This window comes from Mirounga leonina, unplaced genomic scaffold (assembly GCF_011800145.1).
Source record: "Mirounga leonina isolate KUSES-001 unplaced genomic scaffold, KU_Mleo_1.0 Mir_91, whole genome shotgun sequence".
Lineage (NCBI taxonomy): Eukaryota > Metazoa > Chordata > Mammalia > Carnivora > Phocidae > Mirounga > Mirounga leonina.
The window spans coordinates 38,236,332-38,252,808 of record NW_023270839.1 but is presented as its reverse complement, the minus strand read 5'-3'; the positions used below and the strand labels follow the sequence as shown (position 1 = coordinate 38,252,808).

The window sequence follows — 16,477 nt, the reverse complement described above, 5'->3', positions numbered from 1 at the left end:
CATATTGGATCCATCTTCCATTCCCCACAAGTGTGGGACATTTATCATTCCTTATGCATTTCTTTACATTTGGGCTGTTTCTCTCCCAGGCCCTTAAGCCCTTTCTTTATCCTGTTCTCTGGTGTGTCGGACTAGAGTTTCCTTGAAGCAACCTTGTGCCGGGAACTCAGCATTCTCTTCCCTTTTTGCTGACCTCTGCTTCTGAGTCCTTGGGGAAGACTCACCATAGAGATTTTTTTCTGTTAAATACCCTAAGGGAGCAAATTAGGACTACCAAGTAGATTCCAAACAAGCAGGACATGTTTTCTGATTAGCACAGTCCAGAATGAGCAGTGCTGCTCACCCACTGACAATTTCAGGTCCTCAGGGTCCTCTTCATCTTACAGAGAGATCTCACTCCCACTTCAGGAGAGAGGCTCTGCAGTGTGGTGGTTAAAGGTCCAGATTCTGGAGCCGTGTTGCCTGGGTCGAATCCTAGCTTCTCTTAGAAGCTAAGTGATCTTAAGACTCTGTTTCCTTGTCTGTAAAATGGGATGATAATAGCCCCTGTTGTAAAGAGCTATAGGATTAAATGAAACAATTTGCATGAAGCTCTTAGAATAGTGCTCAGCACATAGAAATACTCAATAAATGTTAGCTTTTATTAATAGTATTAATAAAATTAATTGGGAATAAAGATAAACTGGGAATTGAGCTGTGCAAGTCTTTATTTACATGAAATTCAAATAAGGCAAATGAGGTAGGTTTACTCTGTAAGTTTTTAACAGGGGAACGATGAGTCTTTGCTTCTAGTCTTGGCTTCTACAGAGCTCTTACACTTGTAGTACAAAGCTTTCATGAATCATGCACCCATAGCTTTCATTCTATCATGGTCACTTTCTGTCAGATCCTAGTAAGTGTGGGAGGTGACTGCTGAGCTGCCCACTTCTATTTTCCAGAATTGCCTACCTAGTCCTGGCTCACATCTTATGTTTTATGAAGATGGCAGCTATTGAATACAAAAGGAAGAATTTGGGGTTTTTTGTTTTTGTTCTTTTTGTTTAAGATTTTATTTATTTATTTGAAAGAGAGCGAGAGAGACAACATGAGGGGGAGGGGCAGAGGGAGAAGCAGGTTCCCCACTGAGCAGGGAGCCTGGTATGGGGCTTGATCCCAGGACCCTGGGATCATGACCTGAGTGGAAGGCAGACACTTAACCTACTGAGCCACCTAGAAGCCCCTGTTTTTGTTCTTTTGTGAAGGAGCTATTTAAGTCTCATAGTTAAATAGGAAACTAAATTAAAGGAGAAAAAAGTTTCCATAATGATAAATAAAAAAAGATGTCTTAAAAACCAACACATATGGGGCACCTGGGTGGCTCAGTCAGTTAAGCGTCTGCCTTTGGCTCAGGTCATGATCCCAGGGTCCTGGGATCGAGTCCCACATCGGGCTCCCTGCTCCGCGGAAAGCCTGCTTCTCCCTCTCCCACTCCCCCTGCTTGTGTTCCCTCTCTCGCTGTCTGTCAAATAAATAAAAATAAAATCTTAAAAAAAAAAAAGAGGGCACCTGGGTGGCTCAGTCGGGTGAGCGTCTGCCTTCAGCTCAGGTCATGATCCCAGGGTCCTGGGATCGAGCCCCGCATCAGGCTCTCTGCTCCGCAGGAAGCTTGCTTCCCCCTCTCCCACTCCCCATGCTTGTGTTCCCTCTCTTGCTGTGTCTCTCTCTGTCAAATAAATAAATAAATAAATAAAAATCTTTAAAAAACAACAACACATATGCATCAAAACATAAAGGTGAATTGATGGAGAGAGGAATTGATAAACATGATGAAGCAAATAAAGGCAAATACTAATTCTAGAACTTAGGTGGTAGGAGTGGGTGTTCATTGTATACTTAGCTTCTCTGTGTGTTTGAAAATTTTCAAGATACTGAAAATGAAAGCGGTGCATTCTCCTTTACAAGTGTCTGCTTGCTCTCTGGGCAGGTGTGTCCGTACCTCTGCAGCTGGGCCTGCCCGACGCCGTGCCGCCACAGTATGGGGCGCTCAGGGAGGTCAGCATCCACACGGCGAGGGCCCGGCTCCGGCTGCTTTACCACTTCTCTGACCTCATGTACTCGTCCTGGAGGCTCCTGAACCTCAGCCCTAACAACCAGGTAACGCGTCGGCTTGGGAAGCACTACCTGTGACGTGCTCACCAGGTCCCAGGAATATTCTTCATGGCTAAAACTTTTTGCTCTCAGCTCCCAAGAGGTGTAGAAAAGGCAACAGTTCCATTTCCATTTTACTGCTGGTTTAGGAACAGTCTAGGTACTGGCAACCGTGCTGCCGGACATAGATTAGTCTTCCTTCTATGTTTTGGCCTGTCAAGAGCTCAAGGAAATATGAGTGGCTAAGCGTGCATTTTCTGTAAAGTCCAACATGTGATTTTAAAACTCGAGCACACACAAGCGTTAGCACCACTGTCCCAGTGGCTCCATAGATGAGCCTGACGCGTGCAGAGACGTCCTGATCGCCTCACAAATGAGCATTCTGGATCCTGTCGGGGAGAGAAAGTAAATTCAGCTGATTTGACTGTCTTTATAGAACAGTCTAGTGATTTAGGAAGAAAGCAAGCTGGCTATGTTTGTTTGTTTGTGTGATGTGTCAGCATGCCTGCCAAAATGTGTATCAGTTTGTAAAACTGTTAGAAATCCTTGGGTAACCAGTCATGGGGTATATGAGAGATTTGACAGATCATTGTTAGAAATAGGTAATCAGCCAGCCAGCAGAATACCGTGCAGCGCTGAACAGAGTGTTAGAAAACTGTTTGCAATTAGCGGGAGAAATGTTTATGATAAAAACTTAAGCGAGAAAAGCAGCAGAAAATCGCGTAAGCAGTGTGTTCTCAACAATGTGAGAAATGTTTGTCTGCACACATGGAAGGGAATGGAGGGAAACAGCTGAGAGTGATCATGGAGGTTATGGAGGATTCAGTGTGTGCATGTGTGTGGGTCCTTTTCTGTATTTTCCAAGTTTTAAAAAATAACAATCGTATGTATTATCAGAAAAAAAATATTTTTTAATAGTTACTGCTATCCAGGTTTATGCTTTTAAACCAAAAAGAATTATGTTCTGAAAGTGAGAAGCTGTTTTTTCTAGGAAGCCTTGGATTGTACCATCTCTGATAAGCTCCCTCTCTTACAGAGCAGTACATCCCATTATAATGCCGGCACGTGGGGCATCGTACAGGGGCAGCTTCGGCCTTTATTAGCTCCAAGAGTCTACACCCTCCCGATGGTGCGCTCCATAGGAAAAACCATGGTTCAAGGCAAAAACTATGGACCTCAAATTACTGTAAAGAGGATATCAACCAGGTTAGCATATGTGTGTACGTTCACTAGCTAGTAAGCACTTTTTTTTTTTTTTAAGATTTTATTTATTTGACACAGAGAGACACAGCGAGAGAGGGAACACAAGCAGGGGGAGTGGCAGAGGGAGAAGCAGGCTTCCCGCTTGCCGGGAGCCCGATGCGGGGCTCGATCCCAGGGCCCTGGGATCATGACCTGAGCCGAAGGCAGACGCCAGGCGCCCCTAGCAAGCACTTTTTTAGATGAATGCGATTCCTAACTAATCTCTGTGAGCTTTTGCTTCCTGGGTTGCAAACTAGGAGAGTAACAGTGTTTACCTTAGTACCCAGTGTGGTCACAGTGGGCCTAGCACACTGCCTGGCTGTGTTAAGCTGGCTTGTTCGCTCACTGATGGGAAGATACCTTCAAGTGATGGTTTGGGAAAGTTAGTGAGAGTTGTATTTCATTCTGTTTTCCTTTTCTTTTGAAGAGGACGGAAGTGTAAGCCCATCTTTGTTCAAATAGCAAGACAAGTAGTTAAACTGAATGCATCAGACCTCCGTCTGCCCTCGCGAGCGTGGAAGGTGAAGCTGGTTGGAGAAGGGGCTGATGACGCTGGGGGAGTGTTTGATGATACTATCACAGAGATGTGCCAGGTATATTCATGCGGTGTCCCCCTGCTGAGTCATCTGTTCAGGTGGTGGCTGTTTTACCATTTCCAGTGACGACTCTGTCTGACATGTTCTTATGAATGTAGCAAGGATACATTTGTGAGCCTTACATGAAAATCATGCTGTTAATGATGTAGAGGTGAATTATAGCAAGGGCTTGTGACATGACTTGTGAAGATACCTTACTGAGTAAATGTCAGTGCCTGACTCCACCAGTGACTTGCTGTCTGTCCTGCTCTAATAGTGGCAGAGGAAACAATGATGACACATATTTACGTTTATGTAATGGACAAATCCAGGACCATCCATGTGCTCTGATTAATTCTGGTGCTTTTAGAATGAAGTAGAACTGCCAGGCTCTAGCGGAATTAGAAAAACAAATGCTGAGTTTGGACCAGTTCTTATTTGATACCTAAAGTGGCAACTTTGCTTTCCAGGTCAACTCTGACACTTCCCGCTTTGCCGGTAGCAGGATTTTTCTAATAAATCCTGTGACTAAAATAACTTTTGGCTATTATTTGTTGGGTCTTTTTGAATATCACTATACCCTGCTCACAGATACCCCAACTCCTGCCCTGGATTGACTTTCTTATCTTAGTTCTGCATACTACAGGATGTTCTCTACAAGGGGGACGTTTGTAATTTCACTTTAAATTAAAGCCACAAAAATTATAGAGATGGCCAATTGTCACATAACATCATAAATTCCTCAAAATAATCTCTTTTCAGTATGATCTTTAATGTAACTAATTTGTTCTCTTGATGCATTTGATTGTCATTTCTCAAAAAACCGTTCTTTCTTTTACAGGAACTTGAAACTGGTATCGTTGACCTTCTTATACCCTCTCCCAATGCTACCGCAGAAGTGGGCTACAACCGGGATAGGTAAGGCAGTCATCACGTGCTTATCGATTATCTACAGTAATAATGATAGCTCACTTACTGAGCGCTTACTGTGAGCCATGCACTGCTCTAAGGGCTTTACACATATTCTCCCATCTAATCCTCATTAGAACCCAAAGGACTGGGGACTCTTACTACTCCCTTTTCACAGATAAGGAAACCGAGGCACTTCCATCATGACTCTATTATGGGACCAACTCAATGATAATATTGAGGGGTAGGAGAAACCCAGACTTGATAATGAAACCTGACTTATTTATGTTTCTGAAGGCCCTCATGGCCTCCCTGCGAAGAATTTTCTGCATCAAAATTCATCAGTTCATCAAGTCACAGCACTTAGTATTAGCAGGTCTGTGTTATGCCTGTATTTGCCAAACCTTGAATTTTGGATCCTGCTTCATGGAGTTGTAAATGATAAAATGAAATGATTTTAGGAAATAGGGCATCCTGGAGCAGGTAGCTCAGGGACTAATGGACCATGCAGTAGCTCTTTTATGGTTCTTCTGAAAATAATTCAAAATATGGTCCCTGTGCTGTCCACTGGGCCTGTGTGCCTGTTGGGCACTCAGAATGTGGTTAGAGTCACTGAAGAACTCCATTAAATTTTATTTAATTAATTTGAGTAGCCACATCTGGCAAATGACTACCATATTGAACAGCACAGGTCTGGACGAATGCTGTACCTGTCTGATAACTTACTTCCAGTAGAAATGAGGACAGTTTTATTTGAAGTATTTCCTTTAATTTTGTAGGTTCCTTTTTAACCCCTCCGCCTGCCTTGATGAACACTTAATGCAGTTTAAGTTCTTGGGAATTTTAATGGGGGTTGCCATTCGCACAAAGAAGCCTCTGGACCTCCACCTGGCCCCTCTGGTGTGGAAGCAGCTGTGCTGTGTCCCACTCAGCCTGGAAGACCTGGAGGAGGTGGATCTGCTCTATGTGCAGACCCTCAACAGCATTCTTCACATTGAAGACAGTGGGATTACCGAGGAAAGTTTCCATGAGGTAAATCTTGGCCAGTCCATGTTCTGCTGGTATTGACTAGAATTTTTCTGTGGAAAACTCAGATCTGGTCTTCCCCTTGCTGTCTGATTACTGATGGCATGTCCCATTGCTGACTAGCAGCTCAGCCCCAGAGGTTTAAAAAGATGCTCATGGGTAGAATTGGCACCAGCACCCAGCTTCTTCTGCTCCTTCCTCTTTGGTCCACTCTCTGCCTGCTAGAATGGACAAGCAAGGGAACCCAGTTGGAGAGGAGGCCTGGGGTGACCAGAGTTCAGCAAACCTGGTTTGAGGACAAAGAAATTGTTAACTACAGCCAGATGAGTCAGCACATTTCCTTCTGACCAAGTGGCGTGGTTAGCTACCTCGATTCCTCGTTTTTATCGTTAAGATTTATTTATATGAGAGAGGGAGACAGAGAGCAAGCACGAGTGGGAGGAGTGGAGGGAGAGAGAGAATCCCAAGCAGATTCTGTACTGAGTGCGGAGCCTGATGCTGGGCTCGATCCCTTAACCCTGAGATCAGGACCAGAGCTAAAACCAAGAGTCAGATGCTTAACCGGCTGTGCCACCCTATCCCTAAAATTCTTAATGTTGTTACTGTTTTGCTATATTTGTGTGTAACATACTTTTTTTTAGTAAAAAAAATTTTCTTTTTTCTTCTTAGATGATTCCTCTTGATTCTTTCGTTGGCCAGAGCGCTGATGGCAAAATGGTTCCCATAATTCCAGGTGGAAATAGTATCCCACTGACATTTTCCAACAGGAAGGAGTATGTGGAGAGGGCCATAGAATATCGACTTCATGAGATGGACCGACAGGTGAGCTGAAATGTGACGTGTATGCGAATGTTTGCAGTTGTCTTCAAACAAGAGCTAACTGGTTACTGCTGAATTTGGGTATATGAACTACCATGTCAGTTAGTTTGTATCTGTCTTTCGCCCCTGTTCAGAGATTTTTCAGGCCTTACCTCTGGGTTTCCTGTCTCCTTACTCAAGGCCTTAGGACAGCTCTGAATTGGTCACTGGTTGGATTGAGGCCAAGCCCTAACCAGGCCTTTAGACCCTGCCTTCTCACTCATCCTCCGTTTTGTTTGTCTTCATCTCTTAATGTCCCCAACTCAGGGTCCCCACTCGAGTTGGGTCAGTCAAGGCCCATGCGAATAAACCCCTAAACACTGGTCTTGCAATCCCACATGAGTGCTTCTTTCCCCCTCCTGCTGAAGTCCCTTCAGGACCCAGCTGAAAATACCTCTCCTCCACAGACCAGCTTTCCTCCAGGTTCGTAGCCTGTAGAAATCTTTTTTGTTACTTAGAAATTTCTCAAGATACCACAGTACTTCTTTGTTGTGGTCTAAGAACTAGGTCACAGAGTTTGGATCTTGTTTCTTCAATTATTGCATTATATTATGTATATATGTGTGTGTGTTTATGTATCTCTTAAATATCCTTGTTCTGTGCTGACATGTAGTAGGCATTTAATAATAAATCATGAGAATGTGATGAGTGACCAAAGAAATGAACATCCCCCCCAAGAAATGAGCATTTTGTCCAAAAATGGTTTTTTGGTTATACAGTCCTTAATAGCCACTTTAGTAATACTTTATATGCAGAATACGCTAGGGTCTTCTTGAGAGCTAGACTGAGGCTCAAAGGCTATGTAGTAATTTGAAGTATAGATATTCTGGGCCTTCCATCCTGGTTCCTTCTTTGACTCTGGCTTTGGCCCGAGTCCAGTCAGAAAACTGTTATCCCTTAGTGAGGGCAGGTCCTGTGGGCAATGCTGTTTACACAGCCAGGGCTTAGGGTCTGTCTCCAGTTGTTCAGAATTTTAATCATCAGGGTAAATAACTGACTAAAAATACATTGACTACCTCCTGCGTGCCAGGTGTGGGGCCAGGCTGCCTCATGTGCAGTTTTTCCTTCAGTTACTCTGTGACGGAAGGATTGCCATCACCATCTCACAGGTGAAAGCACTGAGTCGGAGAAATGACGTGAAGCGCCCGAGGCAAAGCTAGGGTCCCAAACCAGGTTGAACTGTGGGGTCTAGGCTCTTCAGGTCAGATTGGCCCCCCACTCTCTGCCAGCTCAGCTCTGCCGTGGCTTTGTTCCTTTCTCAGGAGTGAGGACTTCTTCCTCTTGGAACCCAGTGTTCTTCCCATAGCTGTCCCCATTTGTTCCCAGCCAGGCAGCTGGCCCCATACCTCAGCCTCATTTTTTTCCAGACTGCCCTCACGGCCAGTCCTGTTCCCTGGCCCCGGCAGGACTCCCTGGTACCAGTCACAGCCCCAGGGCCTTCCCCATGGTGTGGCTCCTGCTTGGGTCTTTGGGCTTTTTCTTTTTTTTTTTTTAAAGATTTTATTTATTTATTTGAGAGAGAGAATGAGAGAGAGAGCACATGAGAGGGGGGAGGGTCAGAGGGAGAAGCAGACCCCCTGCTGAGCAAGGAGCCCGATATGGGACTCGATCCCGGGACTCCAGGATCATGACCTGAGCCGAAGGCAGTCGCTTAACCAACTGAGCCACCCAGGCGCCCCGGGCTTTTTCCTTTTGCTTTTTATCATTGATGGTTCTAAGTTGGCCAAGAGCGAAGAAGTATTTATGAGCAAGTCCTGAACAGCAATGAGTCTGTGTGTAGGGTGTGCATTGCTGTGCAACCTTGGGGTGTTTCTGAAGCAGACTGTGGGTAGCCTCTGGCAGCTTCCCCTCAGCACCCCCAGCAGACCTGTTCTCAGCACCAGGCTAGAAGGACGCAGCACGTCACAGCTACTTACATGGAAAATTCTCATCGTAGTCGTGTGGGCAGCAGGTACTTGCCTCGTTTCTCAGATGAGAAAATTAAAGTAAAAGAAGAGGTGAAGCTGGGATTCAGACCCCAAGTCTCCCGATTAAATGCTCTGTCCTTCCTACTGCCTTCCTACAGGAGGCCTTGCTAGTTTTACTTTCTTCTTTGTACTTTTCTAACTTTTTTTTTACAATGAGCACAAATAAGTTTTACCAAAAGGATATAACTCTTTTCAAAAGAAAAATATGAATGACAAAAACAGTAGAAGCTAGACACGTCCTCTAGGGGCTTCTTACCCTGCCGACGAGCCCGAGTAGCCCACAGAGCCCAGTGTGACAGTGTGCAGCCACACGTGCTTAGGGATATGAGTGAGTGCGGGTGACACCGGGGGGTGGGGGGTGGGCTGAGTTTTGTGGGGGCAGAGGTCAGGCTTCTCAATTGACTTGACCTGGGACCGGAAGGAGTGTACAAGTCCCACAGGCAGGGAGAAGCTCGGACAAAGGGTCAGCGGCCAGGGGAGTGGGCCATGTGCGCTTGGAGTTCTGGGGGACAAGTAGGGGGTTTGGGGACCGGATGAGCAGGTGGGAGGCGCCCAGTCTGCAGACACGTGTCTGATGCGCGACCTCTCCCGGGAGCAGGTAGCTGCCGTCCGAGAAGGGATGTCCTGGATCGTTCCTGTGCCACTGCTGTCGCTCCTGACGGCCAAGCAGCTGGAGCAGATGGTGTGTGGGATGCCCGAGATCTCCGTGGAAGTCCTGAAGAAAGTGGTGCGGTACCGGGAGGTCGATGAGCAGCACCAGCTGGTGCAGTGGTTCTGGCACACGCTGGAGGAGTTCTCCAATGAGGAGCGCGTGCTTTTCATGAGGTTTGTGTCTGGAAGATCTCGACTCCCGGCCAACACTGCTGACATTTCTCAGAGATTTCAAATCATGAAGGTTGATAGGGTAAGTAAGCTACTCAGCCTTCCTCGTCATGTCTGCCCCGCTGCTTCCTGGCCGCTTGCCTGTTGGGAAAGCCACACTGTGACCCCCGAGTAGGCCTGCCAGTTCAGGCTTAATGTTTGGGATTTCCAGACCTAAAAAAAAATCAAGCAGAAAAACTTGTTCAGAAACCTAACTTGAGTGAAAAAAAGCCCTAACTGGATGTAGAAAGCACACTGCAACCAGCAACCTTTGATAAATCCCCCAGTACCTTCCTGAGTGAAAGCTCAGCTTGGCAGAGGGCTCGTCATGCTGCCTCTGCCTCTTATTTCCTGTGCCTTTTCGTCGTGTGACTTGTGCACTGGGACGTGGTCTTGTGTGTTTTCATGAAGATACTGACTGTCCCCTGGTGCGCGTGGAGCAGGCAGGCCGCTTCTCTGCGGCCTAGTGGGTGAAAAGGCCCAGCTGCAGAGCCCCAGCGCCGCTGCCGTGGTGCCAGGCGGCCGAGGAAGGAGAGGGCTTAGAAGCTGCCGCGCACGCACACTGCTGCCGGACCCCTCTTTCTCATGCACCCGTCTGACCACGTCACTCTCCTTTCAGACTGGGAGGGGCCCCCTGCGTTGATGCCAGAATGAGTGCTGACTGCTTCAGGGGCCTTAAATATCTCCAGTCTGGTCTCTGCCCCAGCTTTCCGATGGCCCCTCTTAACACATCCTGTGTTCTGGCCAGAGCAGACCGCTTGCCTTTTTTTCCCGACACACCATGCTGTTTCTGAACTTCTGTGCCTTTGTGTAGGCTGGTCCCTCTGCTTTAGTAAGTTCTCCTTCACACCCCTTTTCATCTATGCCTGGCAAGTACTTACTCATCCTTTAGGCCCAACACCAGTGTCATCTCCTCCAGGAAGCCCTCTTGGATGCTTTCCTGCTGCCCCTGACCATTCCCGAGGGCAGACGTAGATCTCCTTCTGTCCACCTCCAGGACACTTGGTACATTCATTGAACCCAGCATTAAGTTAGAAGTGTTTGTGTTCTCTTTCTCTCTTTCCTTCCCCAACCGCCCAAGAGCTGGGAAGTCCTCCGAGCAGGGCCTGTGGTGTTTATTCTAGAAACGGTAGGGAAAGTAGGGCCTCTTCACACAAGGACTCTTCCTGCCAGTCTCAGCATCTGCCTTTCTGGGGTTTTTCCAGTAACTGTTCCTGGAGGTTGCTGTAGCCAGAGCCATCCCTCCCCCGCTGCCTCCTGAAGCTGCCTGCCTGGGCTCCACTCCTGGGCTAGGCTTGCTGGAGAGGCCACGCACAGGAAGGGCTATGAAAAGAGCCTTTCCATAAATTTTCTACATGACTTGCCAGAAACTATAAGTTGTAAATCTGTTTTGTTGCTTCAGAGAGAGGTGGGTGGAGGCAACAGTTTGACTCTATTCAGCTCTGGAAAAAACCCTTGCCTTCTGTCTGTCCCAGGCTACCCCTGCCATCCCAGGAGTTAATCCACCACTAATCCCCTGCCGGAGGCTTTTGAGCCTCAGAAAACTGACCACGGTGGGTCCCTCCTTTGTGACTTTTAGGCCCTTGCTCCACCTTCCAAATCAGAGGCACCTGTTGACATGGCCCTTCAGTGCCTTTGCTAGTTGTGCTGTTCCCGCATTTGAGTTTTCCGTGTCCTCACTGGCTCGAGCCCTGTTAGGCTTCTAGGCCCTCCAGGCCCTCCTGCTCCCACCTCCTTGAAATGGCACTCGCCAGGTGTAGGGCTCCGAGGAGGAGGGGGAGGGTTGCAGGGAGTTGAGCAAGAAAGAAAGGGCAAGTCCCTTTATTTTAAAATGTAAAAACGTACTATCGTTACTGTCATTACAGAGAGCGTGGAAGACGGCGCCGTTTGCAGGGAGGGCCAGGGAACATACGCCCCCCGCTGCCGTAGCAGCCCCCCCACCTCCCACCTCCGCGGCATGCCTGTGGTGTTTGTGTGCTGTGTTTGGCTCAGTCTGTCCTGAGCACTTTCCTGCTGCTAGCCATCATGATTATCATTTCAAGTGACTGTGTCACTGTCCATTTAATGGACGGACTAGGATTTAGTTCACTGCTCCTTCCTCATGTGAGCTGTGTGCCGGCAGCCACGGCAGCCGAGGCAGCAGAAGGTCCGCGGGGAGGGACACGAGGAGGGGCGCGGAAGGGTGGAGGCGTGCGGGGGCCCCGTCCCAGGTGTTCTTTCCGTCTCGCCGGCTCTTGGGGGCTCCGTGCCCCAGCTCCGGGTCTGCACCCTCCCGGTGGAAGGGAGCGGGCTCTGTTGGCGGCCCCTCCGTGGCAGGCCGGGTGCAAAGCCTGATCTCCCACGTAGTCCTGCCGGGCAGAACTTGCTCGCGCTTTGCACACCGGGCCAGGGGGGCGGTGAGGAGAGCAAGGAAGCATGTTTGCCAGAAAACCCCAGAGCCCACGTTCCTTCCACCACAGCCCGGGGTCTCCTTCCCCTCGAGTTGGCCCTGCACTCCCGTCCGTGGAGCCCATCTGGAAGGCTGGGAGAAGTGCTTTCCTGATTTGGGGGGGGGTGGTACCGGGTTCCCTGCCCCCCCCCCCCCCCCGGGACATCCCGATGCTGCAGTCACAGCTCCGGGTCTCTCTCTCCACAGCCTTACGACAGTCTGCCTACCTCACAGACCTGCTTCTTCCAGCTGCGGCTGCCCCCGTACTCGAGCCAGCTGGTCATGGCCGAGCGCCTGCGCTACGCCATCAACAACTGTCGCTCCATCGACATGGACAACTACATGCTCTCGCGGAACGTGGACAACGCCGAGGGCTCGGACACCGACTACTGACCGTGCGCGGGGCCGCCGCCCCTTTTCTCAGTAACGCTCACTTCCAATTTCATGTGGACACACTTTGATGGTAACTACATAGATGTTTAGGAACATAAACCGACATTATAAACAGTGGCCACATTTAGTTACTCTAAATGTAACAAAGAAATTAGATGTTTTTATTTTTCTGTGATTGTACAAAAAAAAAGACGAAGTGCTCTCAGTCAGGTTTTTCCCTCCACATTTTTGGTCACTTTTGATAAGTTTGCATGGAACCATTTTGGTGCATTTTTAGTTGGGAATGGTACATTTTTGTAAATCCACCCAGTGAACATGAAATTGTACATTGTGTATAATTGTTCATTAGAAAGGACAGTTTTACATGAATATTCATATATTTATTTTGTTTTAATTTGAATTGCCTGTGCAGGGTTCCTTATGCAGAGAAATAAAGCCAATTCAGGAACCAGAGCGTGGGCTGCTTTTGTTACCTCCAGTGGAGCTTCTGACTGAGAAAGAACGAGCTTTCGGGCTAGTCTCACTCTGACAGCGTTTTGACGCATCAGAAACACTCCTTCACACTGTGAGCTTTGCGTGGAGATGACAGAGCAGCTCCAGAGAGCGGGAAGCCCCTCCTTTCATTTATTCTGTCATCCTGAGTGTCCTACACTTCGTTCCCTCACCCCAAGGCCCTTGCATCAGCCCCGTGGCCCATCCCCTCAGCAGCCCCCTTCCTCCTCCTCTGCAGCTGGGTTTTGAGTGTAACCTGCTAATAAGAGCCTGTCCTGAGTAGCCCTGGGAGACCTAGTGCGGGGTGCAGCTCCACCAGGCAAGGAGGAAGCTAACCAGAGGAGCATGATTCCAGTGCTGCCTGTGGGGAACCAGCGGTGGGCGTAAAGAGCAGGGAGGTCGACGGTGGCGTGTCTCTGCAGGAAGGGCGTGGGGTGCAGCAGGGGTTGCTGGTAGGCACTCAGCGTGCACGAATGAGTGACCAGGAGAACGAGCGAGTGAGTGTGCGAAGTAATATGAGAACCAATGAGTGGCTTCCGTATCCTTGAATGGTGGATGGTGGAGAGTTGTTCAGGGGGCCGGGAGAGGGGTCCTACTCTTGGTGCTTGAACCCAGCCCTTGAGGGCCCTGGGCAATGTGCTCATTTGTCCAGGCGTGTCAGAGTGAGTGTGTGGTTCTGGAAGAAAGGGCCGTGGTGAGAGCAGCTGTGAAGGCTCTGGCTGCTGGGAGTGGGAACAGGAAGAGGGCAAGGCCTTTGGGTGGTGTGTCTTCGTCGTCAGCCAGTTCTGGCCACAGCTGCTTCCCGTGTACTTCAGGGACTGGGTCAGGCTGACAGCCTGCTCAAATGAGGTGCCAGATGGGGAGCTTTGCAGGCAGTTGTTTTTCACAGGGAAGATAGAAAATACGTGTTTTCAAAGAGAAATTGGAAGACAGATACGGTTTGTGGTACATAGATCTTTCCCAGTGAGAATGCCTATTATTACTTGGAAAGAGGCTTAGTTTTATTGAAAAGAGGCTTCAGTTGGAATTGGGTCTCAGAGGGAGAGACAACAGCTTCTGGGAAGCCACAGGGGTTCTGGGCAAAGAGGAACCTTCAATACTTGATGTGAGAGCTCAGTCCGTAGGAGCGGTGAGGGGCTCTGGGCTCGAGGCACTCACTCTGGGGTGGGAAGGCACACTGCCCAGGCCCCTGGGCCGGAAGGGACCTAAGAGGAGGGAGGCCTCTGTGTGCTGCTGAGATCCTGGACAATGCCAAGCGAGGGCTCTCTTAGAGCCTTCTGGGCTGGTTCTTGGTAACTAGTGGCTTTTCCTTCTTGCTGGGCTGGGCTGAGGGTGTGCTGAGCTAAAGGATACATCTGCAGTCTCAGAATTTATTTTAAGTTTTTATTTATTTATTTGAGAGAAAGAGAGAGCATAGCCAGGGGGAGAGGGAGATGGAGAAGGAGGCTCCCCATGAGCAAGGAGCCAGATGTGGGGCTCTAGCCCAGGACCCTGGGATCATGACCTGAGCCGAGGGCAGACGTTTAACCGACTGAGCCACCCAGGCGCCCCTCAGAAATTACTTTAAATAAAAATAATGCCTCAACCTTTGAGAGGCTCTGGCCTCTGCTGCCATATTTGGCTCTGCACTGAGGGGCAAAGGTACCCCAGCAGGCTGATGCTCATGGTTGCAGGCCCCACCTGTCAGGCTTCTCAGGAGGTCTGACCCTGCAAGGAAAATCTGCGCAGACACCTTGATTTTATAACAGATGCCATTTCTTTACTGGAAACCTGTCCTTTTTCTTCATTCTCTTTTAGAAGCCCTGGGGGAGAGAGGGAGGCGTGAATCCCTGGTCGGAGGGGCTGAAAGGGCCCGGCACAGGTGTTTATTTTCCCTAATTCATTTTCAGCCCCTCTGGGGAGACTTGGGCAGTTTTTTTGTTTGCTGGATCATTCAGCTAAATCCTTGCAGTTTTTGTGACCCTTAAAGAGCCCCCAGAGAACTTGGACCCCCCGCCTTTAAGATGTAGGATTTCCCAGGGGCAGCTTTGGTTCTGGGCCTCCCCACTTTGTGGCCTTTGCCCAGCACAGCCAGTCAGATGAAACCTATATCTGGTGAACTTGGTTTCTAGCAAAAAGCAAGCCTTAGGCGTGGACCCTAGAGCTGGAGGAATCCTAGAGCTAGGGTGTCAGGTAACCTCTCTTAAAGACCACGAAGCTGAGGTCGGGAGAGGGAAGGTGCTGGATCGCAGGTGTGTACAGGCTAGAGCTGGGAGCCCTGGCTTCCTGTCAACACACATGCTGACGATGGTGGACCCGAGGGAGCTGAGTCCCCTCCAGATACTCAGCCTGTGCAGAAGCGGGCCAGCGTGTCCCTGTAAGACAAGCCTCACAGCCCCGCGTGCCCCCAACAGGCTCCGCCTCCCAAGGAGTGACCCGAGCCCCTGACCTGGGAGCATGTGGCTCCGGTCTCTGCTGGTACTGAGCTTCCTGCGCAGGCTCACCAGCACGATGGGTGACCGACGCCAGCCTCCCACCAGGGAGCACCGTCCTGCCCCGGGGCTGAGGTTCTGCACCCTCCCCCTAGCTTTTCCTCTCTGTGGCCATTGGCTGCCTTGGCCAAAACTGAGAGCGAATCGAGCATTCAGGAGCTAGGGAAAGTTTGTAGACTGTTCTAATAGAGGCCGTGAGGACGAAGGTAATCGCCACGCCATTTCAAGTGGCTTTGGAACACGGGCTCCCATCTCCCCCTGGCTTCCCTGGGCTTGCCTTGGGCTTTCCGACTCTGCCTTTGCCGAACTGTGCCTGCCGGAAGGAGCACCCCACCCACAGTTAGACCCTGTGGGAGCTGGGGTCAGTCCTCCGTCGAGTGTTCCTGGATCACCCCCTTACGGCCCCAGCGTGCTTCTTCCCCGTACCCAGGCCTCGTGGGTTCTGCCAGGCACTTGGCTTTTCTAGGCTGCCACGAATGTGAGGACACCTTCCAGACACGGTACACTGAGGCATTATCTCATCGGGGTGTCACCGAGAAGGTACTGGCCCTATTTTAGAGCTAAACTAAGGCTCCAAGAGGTCATAACCTGTCAGAAGTGATGGATGGCAGCGCTGCAGAGCACTCGAGGCCCCCCGCAACCCCCGATGAATGAGTCTGTGGATGCCCCTTGTTCTCTGCGGATCTGAGAGAAGCCGTCGAGTGCGGTTTCTGGTGAAGCCGGGCACTGTGTTCTGTCCAGGGCTCTGCTCAGTGCCCAGTGATGTGAACAGCACCTGTTAGAAGGCGGAGTGGAGAGCCCTGGGTCTCATCAGGGCCTGCCTTCCCGTGTACCTCGGATGGCCCTTGGTTCAGGGACCCAAAGCGCCCCAGAGGGGGTGGGGCCCAGTTCAAGCTCTAGAAACAGTGTTGGACGCGGCTGTCAGCGCGGCTTTAGGTCTGTGATCGCTAGAGCCTCGGTATGTGGAGGGTTACTGGGCACCAGAGGCTTCGCCAGGGAAGTTAGCCCTCGTTTATAAAAGAGCTTCGCATGGGTGGTGCGCCTGGGTGGCTCAGTCGTTAAGCATCTGCCTTTGGCTCAGGTCATGATCTCAGGGTCCTGGGATCGAGCCCCGCATCGGAGAGCCCG

At 49.7% G+C, this 16,477-nt stretch overlaps 1 protein-coding gene across 6 annotated transcripts in view; it reads left to right on the top strand.

The window, feature by feature from the left end:
- HERC1 (HECT and RLD domain containing E3 ubiquitin protein ligase family member 1) overlaps window positions 1-12,834 on the top strand; it is a 189,887-nt gene extending 177,053 nt beyond the window's left edge. For all 6 annotated transcript variants that reach the window (XM_034994000.1, XM_034994002.1, XM_034994004.1 and 3 more), the window contains exons 71-78: window positions 1,964-2,133; window positions 3,164-3,333; window positions 3,797-3,962; window positions 4,786-4,862; window positions 5,633-5,885; window positions 6,549-6,701; window positions 9,303-9,608; window positions 12,201-12,834. In XM_034994000.1, the coding sequence (XP_034849891.1) occupies window positions 1,964-2,133; window positions 3,164-3,333; window positions 3,797-3,962; window positions 4,786-4,862; window positions 5,633-5,885; window positions 6,549-6,701; window positions 9,303-9,608; window positions 12,201-12,386 (1,481 nt within the window). In that variant the 3' untranslated portion in view covers window positions 12,387-12,834. The remainder of the gene's footprint in view (window positions 1-1,963; window positions 2,134-3,163; window positions 3,334-3,796; window positions 3,963-4,785; window positions 4,863-5,632; window positions 5,886-6,548; window positions 6,702-9,302; window positions 9,609-12,200) is intronic.
- The last annotated feature ends 3,643 nt before the right edge of the window (window positions 12,835-16,477 follow it).